Source organism: Triticum dicoccoides, chromosome 4A (assembly GCF_002162155.2).
Source record: "Triticum dicoccoides isolate Atlit2015 ecotype Zavitan chromosome 4A, WEW_v2.0, whole genome shotgun sequence".
In the NCBI taxonomy this organism is placed as follows: domain Eukaryota; kingdom Viridiplantae; phylum Streptophyta; class Magnoliopsida; order Poales; family Poaceae; genus Triticum; species Triticum dicoccoides.
The window spans coordinates 37,020,509-37,039,142 of NC_041386.1; the positions used below are offsets into that span (position 1 = coordinate 37,020,509).

Below are 18,634 nucleotides of genomic sequence, written 5' to 3' on the forward strand. Positions count from 1 at the left end.
CCACTCGGACAATCGCCCAAATCATATCTTGAAGTCATCTTCAGACTGCAAAAGGGTGAAAACGACGCTCCTCTACGGATACACTTGGACATTATCCTAGACTCCAAGGCGTCAGTTTCACAAACTTGGACTCAGAGATGGCATGTGCCGGTGTTCCCCCAGGATAATGAGTGGCATCTCTCCGGAGAGTCAGCCCACACACTAGCCTCGTCACTCGGGTTTCATGGCACGTCCATGCCAGACCACTAGTCTATCTCCTCCGGGAGACATACGAGTGCCGCCAAGTTTTTCCTTGCAGTCATCATACCCCGATCAGTCAGGAAGCACGTCCACTCAGACAAATACCCCTTTCATGCAAAAGGGTGAAAATGAAGCTCCTCTGTGGATACAGTGTACTCTTACAAATACCCCTTTCACGCAAAATCTAACGGTAGAAGTACTAATGGAAAGATTACTCCCTGGAGTGTCCAGCTTTTTTATACAGTCGGCAGTTTCAAAGCCGAATTCATTCACCGTGCCGAGAGCGCGAAGATTCACCTGCTTGACCGAGTTCCAGGCTGAATTTATTCCGTGCCGAGTGCACGAAGATCATTCCGACTGACTCAACTCCAGGCTGAACTTATTTACCATGTCAAGCACCTGAAGATGCATCCGATTGACTCAATTTTAGACTAATAGATATTTACCGTGTCGACTACGTGGAGGTTTACCAGGAGACTTAAACCCTCTGCCCGACTCATCTAGTCTGACAGAGGCTCGGGGACTACACCCAGCGGGTGCACTCAGCGTGCCCCCACTGGAAGAGAACTCGGAAAGAAACATTTTGAGCAATGCAAAACCAGCTCCAGAATTACTCGACCTCCGATTCAGAGAAGAACAAGTTCGATCAGTACCATCTAAGAAGAGTTTTAGTTCTCTCAGACCCCCGCCGACTGCCCGCAGTCGACGGCGGTCTCGGGGACTACACCCAGTGGGTGCACTCAGCGTGCCCCCACTGGAGTAATCTCCACTTGATACGGCCAGACCAGTCCGAGTGATGAACAACAACAAAAAAGACAGGCTCTAAGACTCCCGCCGACTGTTGGTATCCACTCGGAACGGTCTGCCCGGTCTGAGTGACGGCCAAACAACAACAAAAAAGACAAGCTCTAAGACTCCCGTCGACTGCCCGCAGTCGACGGCGGTCTCTGGGACTACACCCAATGGGTGCACTCAGCGTGCCCCCACTAGAATGGTATCCACTTGGAACGGTCCGCCCGGTCCGAGTGACGGCCAAACAACAAAACAAAGACATGTTCCTGGCGTGAAGAAATTCCGAGTAATTAGTTACTCAATGCAGGGCCAGCTCCAAATCACTCCAAAAAATTGCCATAAGGTGAGTTTAACGCTCCTCCACGGACCCGTTTGAGCTCATTTCACTCGGACACCATACAGTCTGGAATCCGTCAAGGCAACATGCGGAGATAAGATCACCGGGTGACCAAAGGGAGTTCATAAGTGCCTTCGCAGCACTCGACTCATCTGAGAATTCACCTCGACTCGACCCGCTCAACCTCGACCGATTCGGGGGCTAATGACGAGGAGATGTATTAGGGGTAGGGTAACAGGCCTGACCTAAAGGCCCTACCCATGGACACCTTATACTTTGTACTGGGCCCCTGGGCCAGATCGCCGTCCAGATGTATCGCAACTTGAAAGTCACTCGGACGGCGACAACCACTCAGAGCACGGCACTCCACTCGACGAGCTCATTCCACTCGACCATGTAACTCACTCAGATATGCAAAGACCAATAGTCAGCATGACGGTTTTGTAGTGGGCAGGCATTATGGCATTGATGCTCCACCGTGTAACATAATGGGTGAGGGGGTGGCGCACTCTATATAAGCCACCCCCCACCACCACACTCGAGGGCTCTTTTCTTCCACCTCTCTCTCTTTCTAACCATTAGTCTGAGGACATAGCTCAGGCATGGAGATCCGCTCTCTCCTGTCTCTCTCAAACACACATTATAATCTCCGGATACATACTCAGATAAAGCAAAGCCTCTCCGGAGCACGAGACGTAGGGCTGTTATCTCCACCGTGAGAGGCCCGAACTCGCTAAAACCACCGTGTCACCCATTTGCATCTCGATAGATCATGCTCCTTTATCCTACCCCTTTCTTATTGTCAGAATCGTTTCCACGACAGGCGGCGCCCCCCTTTCCTTCTTCTCCTCCACTCCCCCAAGTCCTAATCCAACTAGGAAAAAGGGAGGGAGTCCTACTCCTGGTGGGAGTAGGACTCCTCCTGGCGTGCCCCTCTCCTGGCCGACCGCACCCCCCTTGCTCCTTTATATACGGGGGCGGGGGGCACACTAGAGACACATCAATTGATCAGTTGATCTTTTAGCCGTGTGCGGTGCCCCCCTCCACCATAGTCCACCTCGATAATACTGTAGCGGTGCTTAGGTGAAGCCCTGCGTCGGTAGAACATCATCATCGTCACCACGCCGTCGTGCTGATGAAACTCTCCCTCAACACTCGGCTGGATCGGAGTTCGAGGGACGTCATCGGGCTGAACGTGTGCTAAACTCGGAGGTGCCATGCATTCGGTACTTGATCGGTCGGATCGTGAAGACGTATGACTACATCAACCGCATTGTGCTAAACGCTTTCGCTTTCGGTCTACGAGGGTACGTGGACAACGCTCTCCCCTCTCGTTGCTATGCATCACCATGATCTTGTGTGTGCATAGGAATTTTTTTGAAATTACTACGTTCCCCAACACTTGTGATAATCTGGTTTCGGCTGAATTTGACCCTTTTGGTTTATTTGTGAAGGGTTACCTGACCAAGGCCGAGATCGCTCGCTTCAATAGCTCCGATGATCTTTACTCTCTTAGTGGAGTTCCTGCCGCCGCCCCGCCAACATCCATGCTGGCCTCCATCAATCTCTGGCATCGTCGCTTGGGCCATCCCAACCCTGCTGTCTTAGCTTCTATGCTTAGTGAATTTACCATACCATGTAATAGGGATTCTCATAATTCTGTGTTTTGCGAGTCATGTCAATTAGGCAAACATGTGCGTCTTCCCTTTAGTTCCTCTAGCTCTTGTAGCACTTACCCCTTTGAATTAATACATTGTGATTTATGGACCTCTCCCATTGCAAGTGTTTCGGGTTTTAAATACTACCTTGTTATACTAGATGATTTCACCCACTTTGTCTAGACTTTTTCTCTACGCAACAAATCCGAGGTTCATTCTCTCTTTCTTAATTTTCAACGCTATGTGTCTGTCCACTTATTCCTCCCAATTCGCTTTATCCAATGTGACAATGGTCGCGAGTTTGATAACATTAAAAATCGTACTTTCTTCTTACAACATGGCATCCTGCTTAGATTCTCATGTCCCTACACCTCCCCTCAAAATGGTAAATCCGAATGTTCTCTTCGCACCCTCAATGATATAGTTCGCACTCTTCTCATTCAATCCTCTATGCCTCCCAAGTTTTGGGCTGAAGCCCTACACATGGCCACCTTCCTTCTAAATATTCGACCTTCTAAAACTAAACCCAACACTACTCCCTATTATTCTCTCTTTCTTTCCCACCCCGAGTACTCCTCGGTTCGTGTTTTCGGCTGTCTCTGTTTTCCAAATGCCTACGCCACTTCTGCAAATAAATTGTCACCATGATCTATCCCATGTGCTTTTCTCGGCTTCTCTGACGAGCACAAAGGCTATCGCTATCTCGACCTTCACACAGGACACGTTCATGTCTCTCGTCACGTCACGTTTGCTGAGCACATTTTTCCTTTCTCACAACGCACTACTACACCATCCAACACCTCTAGCTCGGCAAACACCCCCTCTTCCCGTCCTTTCCAACTTTATACTCCCCTTCCTGCCCCCCCTCATCACGAACAGAACGTACCACCAACACCAGCCACAACCGATACCAACCCTCCCCTCACCCCACCTGAGACGTCCCCAACACCCTCGACCCCTGCTCCCTCCCCAACACCCCCGGCACCTGCTCCTGCTCCACCAATCAACCATGCTCCTTCGTCCGACTCTTCCGCTGCGCCGGACCCACACGTACCCACGTTACCCCCTCGTGCTATTCCTACAGCAATCCCGATTAATGATCATCGCATGCGTACTAGGGCAAAATCAGGATTTCATCAACCCCAAGAGCGCCTAAACTTTCATACCACCGTCTCTCTCACTTCACTCCCAAAGAATTACAAAACTGCTCTACTTGATCCAAATTGGGCCGCTGCCATGCAAGAAGAATATAATGCTTTACTTCAAAATAACACATGGCAACTTGTTCCTCGTCCTCCCAATACAAACATTGTTTCTGGCAAATGGATTTTTTGCCAAAAGTTTCACTCCGATGGGAGCCTCTCACGATATAAAGCCAGGTGGGTTTGTCGTGGCTTTTCTCAGCAACAAGGATTTGATTACGATGAAACATTTTCTTCTGTTGTTAAACCTAGCACCATTCATACCGTTCTTAGTGTTGTTGTCTCATCTTCCTGGCCTATTCACCAACTTGGTGTTAAAAATGCTTTCCTCCATGGTTCCCTTCAAGAAACTGTCTACTGTCAGCAACCTCTGGGTTTTGAAAATCCATCCTTTCCAACTCATGTCTGTCTTCTTCAGAAATCTCTCTACGGTCTTAAACAGGCCCCAAGAGCTTGGTTTCAATGCTTCTCCTCCTTCATCCAAACAATAGGCTTCACTCCATCTCTCTCCGACACCTCTCTTTTTGTGTATCATCAAAATTCTGACAATGCCTATTTACTTCTCTATGTAGATGATATCATTCTCACCGCATCCTCTCAAAGTTCTTAGATCATATCGTCTCTCTTCTTAGATCTGAATTTTCTATGACTGACCTAGGACTCCTTCATCATTTCTTAGGCATTACTGTTGTTCGAGATTCCTCCAGCCTTTTTCTCTCCCAACGCCAGTATATTCTTGATCTACTTAATCATGATGGTACAAAGCTGCTGAGTGAACCGGCAGTGTACAAACAGGTGTGCATTCCTCGGGCTCCGATAGATAGAGAGGGCAAGATGGGTTTGCTGGCCAACCTCGACGAACAAGATTATCCGCCGTCAGACACTTGCCATGGACTACCAGCCACATGAAAAATTTGCATCATGGTGGTGCCTTGGATCTCCATATCGGCTTGTTGCAAGCAAAACGTATATTGGCCATGAACAACATCTTGTAGGCACTACTGACGGAGAACTCCTATTCCTTTGTGAGCTTCCACAGGGCACGATCCCCGCGATCCAGGCCGAAGGCTTGTGGCCTGGGTAATATCCCAAGCTGTCAAGTATTGTGCAAGAGCTAGCACCGAGATGCCACCTAAGATGTCCCTTATCCAGGAGTGATTATGCAAAGCCTCCCGAGCAGATTGGCTAGAGTCTTTGAGAAAAGAAAACAGGGTCGATGCCATTGCAGCCAGGGAGCGGCCATCCGGAAGCCAATTATATGCCCAGAACCTCGTAGATACACCATCTCCTAGCGATATCACCGAGGCGGTGTTGAACATCGCAGAGACTGCCTTCTCAGTATTATCTGGCAATGAATGTCACGGCCTAAGGAATTCATCCCATTTCATCCATGGCCATCTACATCTCAGAGCCCATCCAAACCACCTCGAGTTGAGAACCTCAAGACCACCACACTCATTGGGGATGCAAACTTGCGCCCAAGGTAGCAAGCAATTCCCCCCACTAATTGTCTCCTCTCCCTTCCAGATAAAACCACAATATCTTCTGTTGATAATTCCGATAGACCACACCGGTAGGGGAAGCAATGCCATGAAGTGGATCGACAGTGCCATGAGCGCAGAGTTGACGAGTGTCAGCCGTCCCGTCGCTGGTAGTAATTTTGGTTTCCAGCCTTTCATCTTGTTAGAGTACTTGTCCACTAAAGGCATAACATCTTGATGCCTCAAACGGAAGACAGAGAGGGGCAAACCCAGATACTTAATCGGGAAGCCTTGCTGCTGACATTGAAAGTGATCCACCACGAAGGAGGCGACAACCTCATCACCACGAATGCAAGTAGTTGAGCTCTTCTGCAAATTGATGCAAAGACCAGAGGCTTGGCCGAAGAGCTGGAGGATGGAAGAAATTGCCTGCAGGTCATTGATGTGTGGCTTGAAGGAGAGGACAACATCATCAGCGAAGATGGAGGCCCTTGGGATGTAGCTGCCTGTCCCAATATCTGATAGCACCCCCTTATGAACTGCCCAACGAAGCATTCCCCGAAGCGCGTCCATGGGCAGAATAAACAGGGCCGGGGATAGAGGATCACCCTGCCCTTCTGGAGTTACTCGTTTGACTCATTAAACTCGTTAATAAGAAGGGATAAGTACCAATATTATTAACGACTGTTGTCATTTGTATATCGTTGGTTGCCATGATTTGTGGAGAAAAATATGTGGCCATTATTATTTTTATATAAATTATCACCTACATAATACATATACTTTGTTGTTCATTTTTATAATGAGTTAAATGAGCCAACTCACAAGTTAAACGAGTCAAGCCAAGTTTAAATCTGAGCTCATTATGTTAATGAGCCGAGCCAAGCTATCTGTAAGCTTAACGAGCTCTAGCAAGTCAAACCGAGTTGGCTCGACTCAGCTCAAATTCTAGCCCTAGTCCACTACTTCCATTTTCGCCGGACGTTATTTACTTCATATCCAGCAGTCGAAAAAGATGACATAGAGCTCTTGGAGGAGATCCTCATAGCAAAACCATAATCGAGCAGTACCTGGTCACGGCTTGAATCCGAGCCCCTCTTCTTGCCGTAGGTACTCATGGCTCATTGCTCTAAGCAACCTAATTCCCCTTTGCAGGCGTAGGCATCACCCGCCGATCAGCGTGTGAAATAGATTGCTAAGCAGGTCGAGGGATTGGTACGCTCCTGAGCAGCTCATGGCATGGCTTGCTGGCACTGATCATCAGGTTGTGCCACTGTATGCTCGGACGGCAGCCTGCCATTGAAGCGACTACTAATCAACTAGTTGATGTAGCGACACCGCCTATCACGGCAGAAACTCGCAGCAAGAGCATTGATCATAGTGCGACGAAGCTCGCAGCCAAGCACAAATAGGGCCATAATGATAAGACCATAGAGATCTACAACAATACAGGGATGATCTAAAATAACACTTAGATGCTTGATCCAATAGAATTTCCCAAAGAGGATCAATGGAAGCCCTCACTGGCTTGGAGTACGCCAAAATATTTGCCCGATGTAATGTAGCGTGATTATGCGTATCTCTACGTGCGTGGAAAACCATTTTTTTCTTGACGAAAACATCAAAACCAAGGTAAAAATTAGAGGTTACAAAATTTTAGCATGAAGAAAATGGCTAAATCTAACGGTACGGGTCTTGTGGTGTACTACGAGTCACATTTCCTTACTAAACCGGGTTTTATCGTTATGCATTTTGAGGAGTTGCATCTCCTCTATAACTTTAATAAGATCGATGCATCTCTTCTGTGATACTTCACATTGTGAGTACTTTAAAACTCAATCGACTTTTCTCTAGAAGGTTGTAAACGATAAACGACAACTTTTTTGTTTTTCTCTCAGGAATCCGATCGATCAAATAGAAAAGAGGGAGATGGTTGGTTTCTTAGACCCACAACGAATTGGGCGTACAATAATTGATAGCGATGGGGTTGGTACCTTCAACTATGTCGTGAAGGCGTTCTTTCACCTACAATGGGCAAAAAATCATTCTACTTCCATACTACGAGAATTAAGTTCATGATACAACCAAATATAAGTTGATTGTATTTCATTAACATAGCTTGTAAGTTCACGGTTTTCTTCTTTGTAGGGACCATTTGATTTTGATTGCCACCGCGGGAAAGACTTGAGAGGCACATGGGGCAAACCTCTGGATCATGTGTTCGATATTGCAGTAAGATACCAAAATCAGCTTTTCAGAATTTACATCCCAAAGTTAAAAAAAATCTTCATCCTACGATATTCATGTGTTCAAGTTGCTAAAAACACACATTTTTCGATGTATATGTGCCAAAAGAAATAAAAAAACTATTATATCTTAGGGATTAAGTTGTTCTTAGACATTATGGTATGACTATATATTTATGCAAAATTTTAGTGTCCTCAAGTAGCCACAAGGGGGCAGTCTTTATGGCTTTTATGTTTGCAAACACATGAATACACTATGCAAATCTCATGCAACATATAATTCAGACTATCTATCCAATGTAAGTTTATATCTTCACTATTTCACAACTCTTTTACACTTCACGATACAACTTGAACTTACAAAACATGCGTCTCTTTGCATTGATGGACGACGCACCACTTCCAAAACTGACTTGGCCAATTTTAGGGGAAAATTTGTCCTCTTCTGCACACATCGCACATGTCATTAACAAGAGAGTTTTCAGCTCACCAACTCAGTATGTTCTACATTGTTGTTGGATATTGTCTTTTGTTGCTAGTGTTTGGTGCTAAAAATGCATGCATGCCTTTGAGTTATGTACTTGACATGTGGTGTTTTTGGTAGATTACATTTGTGCATGCACATTTCACTTATGCATGCACATGTGTGAAATCTAGCTAGCATGCATTGTTCCAAGTCTACTCATGGTCACTACAATGATGAAACGTGTGTATTATGAGAATTATGTGGCCAAATGCATATTTAATGAAATTGTTTTTTGCAGGTCTAGTTCAAATTGTGTATTTTATCTTGATGTGCAGAATTACATCACATACGGTTATGTACTTCACAAAGGCTTATTTTGAGTGAACGCAGTGTGGCATGTTTAATTTTAGAATACAAATCTCAAAGATGACACGTGGTAATCACTGTTCGCTCCCATGCACCTCTCTAAGCGAACTACAAGTTGATGACACTAAATGGTTCGCTAAGGATGACAATTTGAGCAAACACATCACCGATGGTAAATTCTATTTTTAGAGCATGATAATTTTCACAAGTTCCTTTTGACGTAGCATGCCAATTCTCTTCTACCGGCATGGCAAATCCTAAACAAGTTGGATTTTTTTGGACTGACAATTCTCCATGTTGCGGCGTAGCAACTCCCCCAAAACGCATGACAATTACTCTACTGCAGCATGGCAAATTCTTGACAATCTTTCTGTTAGCATGTCAAAATTTTCTATACAACATGGCAAATCTTTATACAATAACATTGTAAACATATCTGTTTTAGCATGGCAATTCTCGAGTGCTCTTTAGGAGTGGTTTTTTGATGGAACACTCTCAGGTCGCAACGTTCAGCCGGGTGACCTCCATGAGGGGACGTTAGCGCAATATTGGGGTCCTATTTTTTCACCCTTGTTTGTTTCAGTTTTTTTGATCTATTATACAAATTTGTTTAACCAATCAAAGAAAAGAAAAGGAAAAAATGCCAGTGAGAAAATGGTTGAAAATATTAATCACCATAAGCTATATCCCTAAATTTGGCTTAGGGCGTATATACAATATACAATGTTTAGCATGAGTGGGGCGTTTTGGAGCTCGACCTCCATAGAAGCCGAAATTTTTGAATTTTTTTTCAAACTTATCAGTTTAAAAAAAACTGAAAAAATTATACAAGTAAACAAGAATGTGATGTGTATTTGTGTAAAATTTCAGGATGAAATATCTTGAAATGCGATATGTGCAAAAAAAATCATCGACTTTGAGGATGAATAGTGCATCTACTAAGAAGCCTCAGATTTCTTTTTCTTTTTTCTGTGTAGCACTAATTTTAACACATTTCGTCCTGAAAATTTACACACTTGTGCATTATGTCTCTAAGTTTGTGTGTATATTTTCTCAATTTTTTCTAAAATGTGCAAATTTGAATTTTTGACCATTTCAAATTCGGCCTCTATGGAGGCCCAGCTCCATCGAGCATTTTCCGTTTAGCACACACTTTATTTGATACTGTATCTACGACGTCTAATAGCAGGAACACGAGAAATATGCCGTGCGATTTATTTATACATATACATGATCATGACACTGACAGTATTTGCGTATACGAACATACGCCGTCGCCGCAGCGTGGCCTGGAGACCTCGGCGGGCGCTCTAGCCGGACAGAAAGTCCTGCCTCTTAACGCTCTTCAGGTTCGGGCCGGACATCCGGTGCGCCATTATGGCCCCGGCGCTGACCGGCCCGGCCTGCCACACCGTGTTCTGCTGCGTGGAGTTCCCCGGCAGCGCCACGGTGACGTAGATCGTGTACGCGCCGGCCGCGTACTCGGCGGTGGGCGGCACCGGCACGGCGAACGAGAGGGTGGTGTTGTCCAGGGCGGGGGACGTGGTCTTCAGGATGGTGGTGAGCACGGACACGGCGCCGCCGCCGCCCGGCGAGGCGACGAAGACGTTGCTGCCGGCCATGCCGGCGCCGCCGGGGTTGATGCCCCAGGCGACCCAGCCGGTGGCGTCGGACTGCGCGCGGAACGCGAGCTCGGCGGTGCCGTTGGCCGCGTGGTACGTCCAGTACAGGCTGGCCCCGAGCACGGGCAGGGTGTTGCACCGCGCGAACGACCGGCCCGCCGGGAACGTCGCGTTCCCGCAGCCCTGCTGCTGCTGGGCCGTCGCGCCCCCGGCGGCGGCGAGCAGCAGCAGCACGGTGGTGGCCACGAGTGCGAGGAGGAGCCGCGCCATGGAGCCTTGCTCGTGCCGCGTCGTTGCTTCGTTTCGGGTCTCCTCCGAGCTGGAGGTGCAAGTGCGAGTGGTGTCTGGTGTGGCTGGAGGTGAGGGAGGCTATTTATAATACGGCCGGCGACGTGAAAGATGGGATGCCGGAGGTACGTGCAGTGCAGGGCACGGGTGGATGAAAACCTAGAGAGTTGACGACGGGTTATCACCCCTCGGCAGCATCGCAGGCATAACTTCCTCCGCCGTGCCGGTCGTACTCTGTATATCCCCTGTGCTAAGCATCCATTTTGACTATGCGCCGCGAGATTTTCTACCGTGCGTGGCGTACGCCGAACCTGAAGAAATTTCACACGTTCTCAGCCGTGGCCGGTGTGCTGCGCACGCAGCCGCAGACGCAGCAGCGTGTCCAAAAATCTGGGGAGCGACCGACGGTTGCAGGCCTCGTGACGTCCGTCCGTGCACGCCGTAGCAGCCCATTCGCCCCGCTGCTGCCACCACCGTCGTTATTTTCTCCATGACGACAAGGCTTCGTTCATCCACAGAAGATACATGCTGCAGCGTGCCCGTCGTTACGGGCAGCTGATCGTTACACCTACAATTCATCAGTCGCAGATGGCGGCTCAATCAAGCTGCCGCAGGCGCCGGTGTGTACTATCGTCTAGTAGAAAACAGACTGCATTGTTGACGGTGCAAACCTGCTACAAACACAAAGAAAGTTAACAACCATCAAGTAGTTCACTGACCTCCCACATCCCACATCCCACATGTGAAACACCAAGCAGACCGTGCAACGGTTGCACTTGGAACAGATAAAACCATCAAGCCAAAATTTTCCACGACATCTTATCTTCCGGGTCAACAAAATCTATCCTTGACATACCCATCAACAAAGCAAGCCCGCGCATGCCACGAAACGCGGCGACAACAAACCGCCCGGCTGACAAAAGCAAACGATCTAGATTTTCGACATTATCCAAAAGCAAAATTTACATAACGCTAGGAGCTAGCTAGGTTTCCTGAGCATATCCCACTCTCTCCCTCCTAATGATGCTGTCTAGTGCTTCTTGGGCTTGACGACCAAGGCCTGGCAGCATGAGGCGAAAGCATCTGACGCGTCGAGGATTGGGGGGAGAGTGAAAGGGGGGAGGACGCCCCCGCCACCGTTGTGCGCAAAGTTCAGGGCATTGCCACCGAGGGTGTGCGCCATCGCGGTCTGCTGCTTGTTGAGCCCCTCCATGATGCATGAGAATGCTGCGAAGGTGGCGCAATTCTGAAGCAGTGCTTGTGGTGTACCTGGATTCAGACAAACAAGCTTGTAAGAAAACCATGCCACCAAAGCCTCAACAATTTAACAAAATGATAGTGGTTCATATTAATAATCATAGCCAATTAAAGGTAGCAGCCTGGGGTAGCAAATGCAGATATGATGTTGACTAAACAAAATCATGCTTGAAATATCCTTCCAGTGCAAACTTCCTCTTTCGTTAGAACAACTGAAGACTGCCGCCTAGAGTTCCGTAAGACACTTGAATACTACACTTGTTGAAATGGCATGACTGCCATGACCCAGAAGCACATGTGCAGTAAAGCAACAGAGAGATGCAGTGTGAAGAGAGTAGGTATTTGTGATGCATAAGATTGTGTTTAGCACATCACCAACTTAACTATACCACCACCACTAAATTACCCTGACAAATACATGTGCAGTCCAGTTTATTTGGACTGCAAGATCTGAAGTCCTTGACAAAAAAAATCAAGTGCTTGCTCAGTTAAATGGAGTCTTTGCATTCTTGCCCACTGGCTGCAGGACTCCCATTAACAAGCAGTGAGTATCTTTTACTGTTAAAATTGTAGATGGTTCTTCTTTTTATCATGCAAAGAACAAGGCTCCAGATTTCAGTGAATTTCTTACAAGTGGTATTGGGCTTCTTGTAAATTAATTTACTTAAAATTCTACAATGATAACAAGTAATTCAGTCCTGTATTTCCAGGCAAGCTTCAGGGTACGTTCTTACTCGGATTCTCTAAATAAGTATGATAACAATATACATCATGAACTGGACGCACAGCTAAAAAATAAACTTTATCACCCAATGGACAAACTACACAGTTGGATAACAAACTACTAACCTAATTATAACATGTTCAAAATGTTCATTATAAAGGGCCATCCCAGAACCATAGGAGCTTAGCAGTTCATATTGACAGAAATGACACTTTTAGAGAATCTAAAGAACAACAACTTTTTTAGGTATTCCAGCAACAAGAATAACAACACAGGCTAACTTGATCACTGAATATTGAAGACAGAGCCAAAAATTGCTTGCAACTACTAACAATCTTTTTCACAGTGTTATGCAATACCACAGAATATCGCATCACAACTTCCTCATATTATACTAAACAATGTCAAGCATAATTAGTAAGTAAGCTGTGAAAAATGTTATTAGTTTAGTTCAATGTGAATGTACCTGGAAAACTCAAAGCAAGACCTGTGCAACACCCAGCAATGCCAGAGTTGATGACTGCAAAAGGAACATGTTAGTTCATACTATGTAGCCAAGTCCCAAGGTGTTAACAAAAAGCTGATCACTGAACAGATACACATACTATCATCTTTCCCACGCAGCTTCCTCAACAAGCACAAAACCAAACTCTGGACGCCAGAAAGAACTGCAAAACTCTAATCCAAGAAATTTGTATCATTAGCAAGTCGTCTGGAAAATGATAGCGCAATTTCCTTGTTAGGAACACGCAGCAAACATGAACACTAACTTTGGCAGAAGACCCTGCATTGCCGAGTGAGCCCTTCAAGCCCTTCTTAGATAGCAAACCTTGTCCTGAAAAAAGAATAGGATATGCAATATAAGAATTTTATGTGAGGAAGTTAAACGGGTGTCACAGGTGCTGTTAGTGACAGCATGTGGACCAGTAGTGCTTCCTTTATGCTAACACAATAAGTATCTAGATATTTGCCGAGAAAATAAGGATCTAAATCAAGATTAAATGATTACAAACAATGGGAGATGAGATTATACTTGAATAAAAGGAATTGTATCAAATGTGCACAATCATATACTCTTAGATTCTAGCAAGAACTGGGTGCAAAACCTAAGGCGGCGGAATTTCCTATAATCAAGTTCCTAATAAGAACTGAACACCGATAACAGAAATTCCTGACAGCACCCACGACAGAATCAAAGAAAGCATCACCGCAAAGCAGAGTAATCTGGAAAAGGATAAGAGGGAGAGGGGGGTGATTACCATATCCAAAGATAGATCCGACGAAGGCGCCGCCGGCGAAGTCCCCGGCGGACCGGAGGACGCATACGGCTGGTCCGGCAGCTAGAGGCGGCAGGGACAGGGACGAGCCCCCCTCGGCGGGATTGGTGCCCACGTCGCCGTCCGACTCGTTCTCGCTCCTCGCCGCCATGTCCGTCCTCTCTGCGAGTTTCGTTATCGTTTCCTGTTTCGTTTGCCCAGGCCCAGGGTTGGAGTATAGGACGGGACTCCAGCCTCTGGTAAGCGGGTCCCGCTGCCAGTTCCTCCAAGGTTTTTTTTTTAAAATACCTCCAAGGTTGTTGGGTAGGCCGGCCGGCCGGCTTTGCAAGCCCAATCGAACAGCCATATTAAACAAGCCCAATCGTAGCCCAGGACAGAGAGATCGCCCACTTGCACAAATCGTCCGTTGCAGAGGTGCCCTCTAAAAAACAGTTCTTCCGACTTTTTTTTTACGGGAGTTCTTCCGACTTGATTTCTAGGGTAAATTGTGGAACTCTCTTTCTTTTTTCTTTTTTTTGAAAAAACTCTCTTTCAATATTTTGTACTTGAACTTTGAAACTTTTTTGCCACATCCGCATACACAAATCGTTTAATACATTTAATCATGCACGTTCAACAACAACAAACAAAAATTCACCCATAGGGAGGAATAGGGATATCTGAACTCCGCAAACGCAAAAGACGAGCACCGTGAAATGCTTCAAAACAAAATGTCCCATGTTGTGTCATTGACGATGCATATACCATCTACAGTTCCTGCAAATTACCGCGACCTTGTTAAGTTTGCCCCAATGGCAATTTGTACCGAACTTGCAACGCTTCGCCACAAAACATTAGGCGTCACCTCAACTGCTCAGGAACCCAACACAGGGTTCTTCCTATTATTATTGCTATATATATCTCTGTGCGCAATCGGCCCAAGCAGTTGTTGGCAGATGAAGGCAGTACTCATTACATTAAGTATGCTGATAGCTCACACAATTACTCCCTCCGTTCCGAATTACTTGTCTTAGATTTGTCTAGATACGGAGGTATCTAGCACTAAAATGAGTCTAGATACATCCGTATCTAGACAAATCCAAGACAAGTAATTTGGAACGGAGGGAGTAGCTTCTATCAGTTGATGAAGACCAACCACTGATTGCATGTCTACTGCAACACATCTTGGGGCATATAATCACAGATGTCACCAACTTCCTACGGTCAGAGGGGAGCTTAATGGGAGTTCAGCTGCAGGCGCCTCCAGTGTCACCTGAGAGATAGAGATAATGAGCCAGATCAAGGAAAGATGGAGCAGCAAGTATTGACCACTGCTGTTGCAATAGACTAATATGTTTTTATACGTCCGTGACATACTTGCAGTGGTGTCAACATCTTGTAAAACATGCCGAGACAACAAGCTTACTGTTACTAGCAACACATGCAGTTGCTTGGATTAATTAATCGAACATCATAGTACCAGAGAAGTCATGGAGGATTTGAAACATTTTTAGTGAAAAATCTGTAGTACGCTAAGATAGTATTTGCAGAAGTGGGAGTGTCAAAAATCCATACCTCCTTAAAAACTGCACTATGGGAAGCATCCTTGAAGCCCTGAATTCAGAACACAGAATATACAATTATGATCAGTAATCAGAAACAAGCGAGAAGGGTGGGTTTATCTGCTCACCAATTTTCTGAAGAGCTTTAACGATGCAGTATTCGAATCACTAATTTTTGCTCTGAAAGTGTGAATTCCGTATTTCTCTACTGCAAACGACATCATCATTAAGGTCACTTCTTGACCTAGTCCCTTTCCACGGCTGCAACATGAAGCAATGGAAGTATGGAACCATGAGTAACATAACTAAACACCATCTGTCTATTACAATCCCATTTCAAAAACAATCTGCTAAACTCTATATTATGGATAAGTACTGCATCAAGTACTAATGGCAGAGGTAAAGCAATTGCGAATTATGTTGTGTTCGTTAACAATTTAATTACTTTATAACAAACACTGAGATCATGTCAAGGGCTTTCAGGATCATCAGCGTTTGGGCAATACAGAGGTTAAAGATTCGCGACACTAAGTTTATATTATCTCTCTGTTGCAGGTAAACAAAACAGACTGAGAGAAAACATAATTCTAGCGAATTATTAAATAGTACCATATTGATGAAATTTTCCTACGAGTGCAGTTGGTGAAGAAGTATCAGTGTATCACACTACTGATAATTCAAAGGATAATAAGTTGAGTGGTTGCAATTGTTACCAGTTTAAGCTAAAGCAAATACTTAGGACATACAGAATTCAATGTGATACACAAATTGGACTACCAAAGTCTACTGGCTGTCAGAATGGACAGAATATGCATGTAATTTCCCATGAATAAAAAGTAATGAAATATAAAACATATATCTAAGGTGATGAGAAGAGGTACTAAACCAATACTAAAAAGATGGTACCTCTTTTGTTCAGCTATCATAATCTCTATCTCTGCAAGTTCCAAATCATCAGGGTCATTCATATAGATGTTGACATCGCCAATCATAGCTGCAACGGATTAGGAAGAGCATTAGCACTAGCAGGACCTGGCAAGCTGCTGAATATGAAATCAACGCAAATTTAATTAATCAGTCATACATGGATGCTTTCAATAGGGCGTCACTGGATTGTTTGGAGGAGGAGACCTTGTTTGCGCTAAACCAATCTATTGCCAGGAGATTCTTGTACGTTGGTCGGAATTCTGACGTTATGAACATATACTAGTAATGAAGGCTGAAGGACAGGTAAGTGAGCTACAAAAGCTATAGGAAGAGAACAGTCCTGTATTAACTGTTGTACGCATACAAACAATGATCTGGAGTTAGATCACTAGATCAACATCAGGATCCTAAAACACTATAGTAGAGCTGTGAATTCAAATTTTAACTTGAAGACTACATTTGCATCCTATAAATACTGGTAGTGAAACTTCTGTAAATTCATTTGAGTTGCTTTCTGTGTCAACTAGAGATAAAAGGTTTATATATAACTAACTGCCATCAATTACACAGTTTGATGATCATGTATTGTTTTCTACCTGTCAAATGTGTATTATCTTTCATCTCTATGTTCTAGTAACTCTGGCATATAATTGAAGGCTGAACCGGCATTCCTCCTCCCCTTATCCATGTTCCAACTGGAAGATCTGGGTGCTCTCCAACCCGCTTGACAGCTGAGGCCTCCTCATCCCAATACCGTTGCATAACTCTAACACGCTACTGTTGGCCCATTAGATTGCTTGAACACTAAATTTCATTTTCCCAAACCGTTCCTCTTTTGAGGAAACTTATTCCGTAATGGCCTACACATTCCATCTCACTTCACCACAGAGAAGAACTAAAGGTACAGAAATGGCATGGTTTTGTGCTGGTATTCTGAACATTCGAGCCTCAGTCAATCTACGCTTACACCAGAAGTCACAACATCCTTCTCGAAACATGTATGCAAAATTACAACCAGAATCATACCAGATCCATGTAACCTCTGATTCCCGATTCATGATCATGGACTAAAAGCAACGTGCATCAGAGAGTAGCAAACCTTCGGTGTGTGGGTTCCCGACCACGAACTCTCCCTCGATCAACTCCTTATCCAGCACTATGAAAGTATGCTCTGCAAACAAACAAGCATCTCGCCGAATCAGTCACAGCATGCCAGCCCACCACCAAATCGAGGCAAACTAGAGGGAGGAGATCAGGGGAAGCGGCGAGGGGGGCAGGAGCCGAACTGAGAGGGTCGAGGGTCCAGGAGCGGTGGACCTCGAACTCCTGGGCGAGGGAGAGCGGCTCCGACGCGGTGGCCTCCAGTAGCGCCGGGTCTTGCATCCACTCGTGGTACCGCGGCACGTGCTCCCGCAGGTACGGCACCAGCACCGCGCGCTCCCCCACCGCGTACCAGCTTCCCTTCCGACCCCTCCCGTCGTCCTCCCCGCCCACGGCCGCCGCCGCCGCCTCCATTGCAGCCGCAGGGTTTCAACTTCGCCCCACGGTTTTCTCAGAATTTGTTTTTGCCCCACGGTCCACGGAACAGCGGGCCACCGTGTCAAACAACTACTTTGCCCTGAGCCCCTGAGTACGCCACCAGGCAAGGAAAACGTACTCTACTCTGTAAACATGCAGAAACAATTACAAGGAGAAATTCGGAACTGAAGCAGTGGAAACTTCATGGCGTCACGCAGATCAGATGGGTCTCTGATTCGTTAGCATGCATAGGGACTGAATGACTAAACACGCGTATTGACAATTGGACATGGGGAAGGGGTGATCGAGAAAACCCGGATGAGTCGGGAGGTATAAATATAGCCATGGCTAGTCTATTTGTAACCAGAAAAGGAGAAACGTACATACATATAGCGAACAGCAGCAAAAGTGCAGAGCAACGTGACTCGTGCTAGTGCAAAATGAACTGGGATGCTGGAGGGAACTGATACCGGGAAGCCTTTTCATTTGGGACGTTCTCCAGAGCTATAGTGAGCTGCTAATGATGTGAACATCCACAAGAAGGATCCGAATCTTTATGGATAAATCCTTCTTCTTAGTGGACATGACAAATTTCAATTTGTTAAGGTCATATAGTTCAGCAGGTAGAGCAGTGTCTTCGGATTAGGTTGGTCATGTGGTCAAGAAATACTCCCTTGTTTTAGTTTGGCAGA

The 18,634-nt window shown here is 45.7% G+C and overlaps 3 protein-coding genes across 3 annotated transcripts; all 3 read right to left on the reverse strand.

The window, feature by feature from the left end:
• Nucleotides 1–9,942: 9,942 nt before the first annotated feature.
• On the reverse strand, nucleotides 9,943–10,683 carry LOC119284806 (cytochrome b561 and DOMON domain-containing protein At5g48750-like). Its single transcript, XM_037563967.1, has one exon. The coding sequence runs from the start codon at nucleotides 10,678–10,680 to the stop codon at nucleotides 10,099–10,101; it is 582 nt and encodes a 193-aa protein (XP_037419864.1). The 5' UTR covers nucleotides 10,681–10,683; the 3' UTR covers nucleotides 9,943–10,098.
• Nucleotides 10,684–11,484: 801 nt separating this feature from the next.
• On the reverse strand, nucleotides 11,485–14,160 carry LOC119284805 (chloroplastic import inner membrane translocase subunit TIM22-2-like). Its single transcript, XM_037563966.1, has 5 exons — nucleotides 13,939–14,160; nucleotides 13,450–13,514; nucleotides 13,285–13,357; nucleotides 13,146–13,199; nucleotides 11,485–11,967 (listed from the first exon to the last, which is right to left on the reverse strand). Exons 1-5 carry the CDS (start codon nucleotides 14,105–14,107, stop codon nucleotides 11,729–11,731), a joined length of 600 nt encoding a protein of 199 aa, XP_037419863.1. The 5' UTR covers nucleotides 14,108–14,160; the 3' UTR covers nucleotides 11,485–11,728.
• A 499-nt stretch (nucleotides 14,161–14,659) lies between these two features.
• Nucleotides 14,660–18,272, reverse strand: LOC119284807 (N-acetyltransferase 9-like protein). The gene is made up of 6 exons (XM_037563968.1): nucleotides 17,711–18,272; nucleotides 17,524–17,595; nucleotides 16,404–16,491; nucleotides 15,626–15,758; nucleotides 15,511–15,549; nucleotides 14,660–15,208 (listed from the first exon to the last, which is right to left on the reverse strand). The coding sequence occupies exons 1-6, from the start codon at nucleotides 17,937–17,939 to the stop codon at nucleotides 15,143–15,145; spliced, it is 627 nt and encodes a 208-aa protein (XP_037419865.1). The 5' UTR covers nucleotides 17,940–18,272; the 3' UTR covers nucleotides 14,660–15,142.
• Nucleotides 18,273–18,634: the final 362 nt, after the last annotated feature.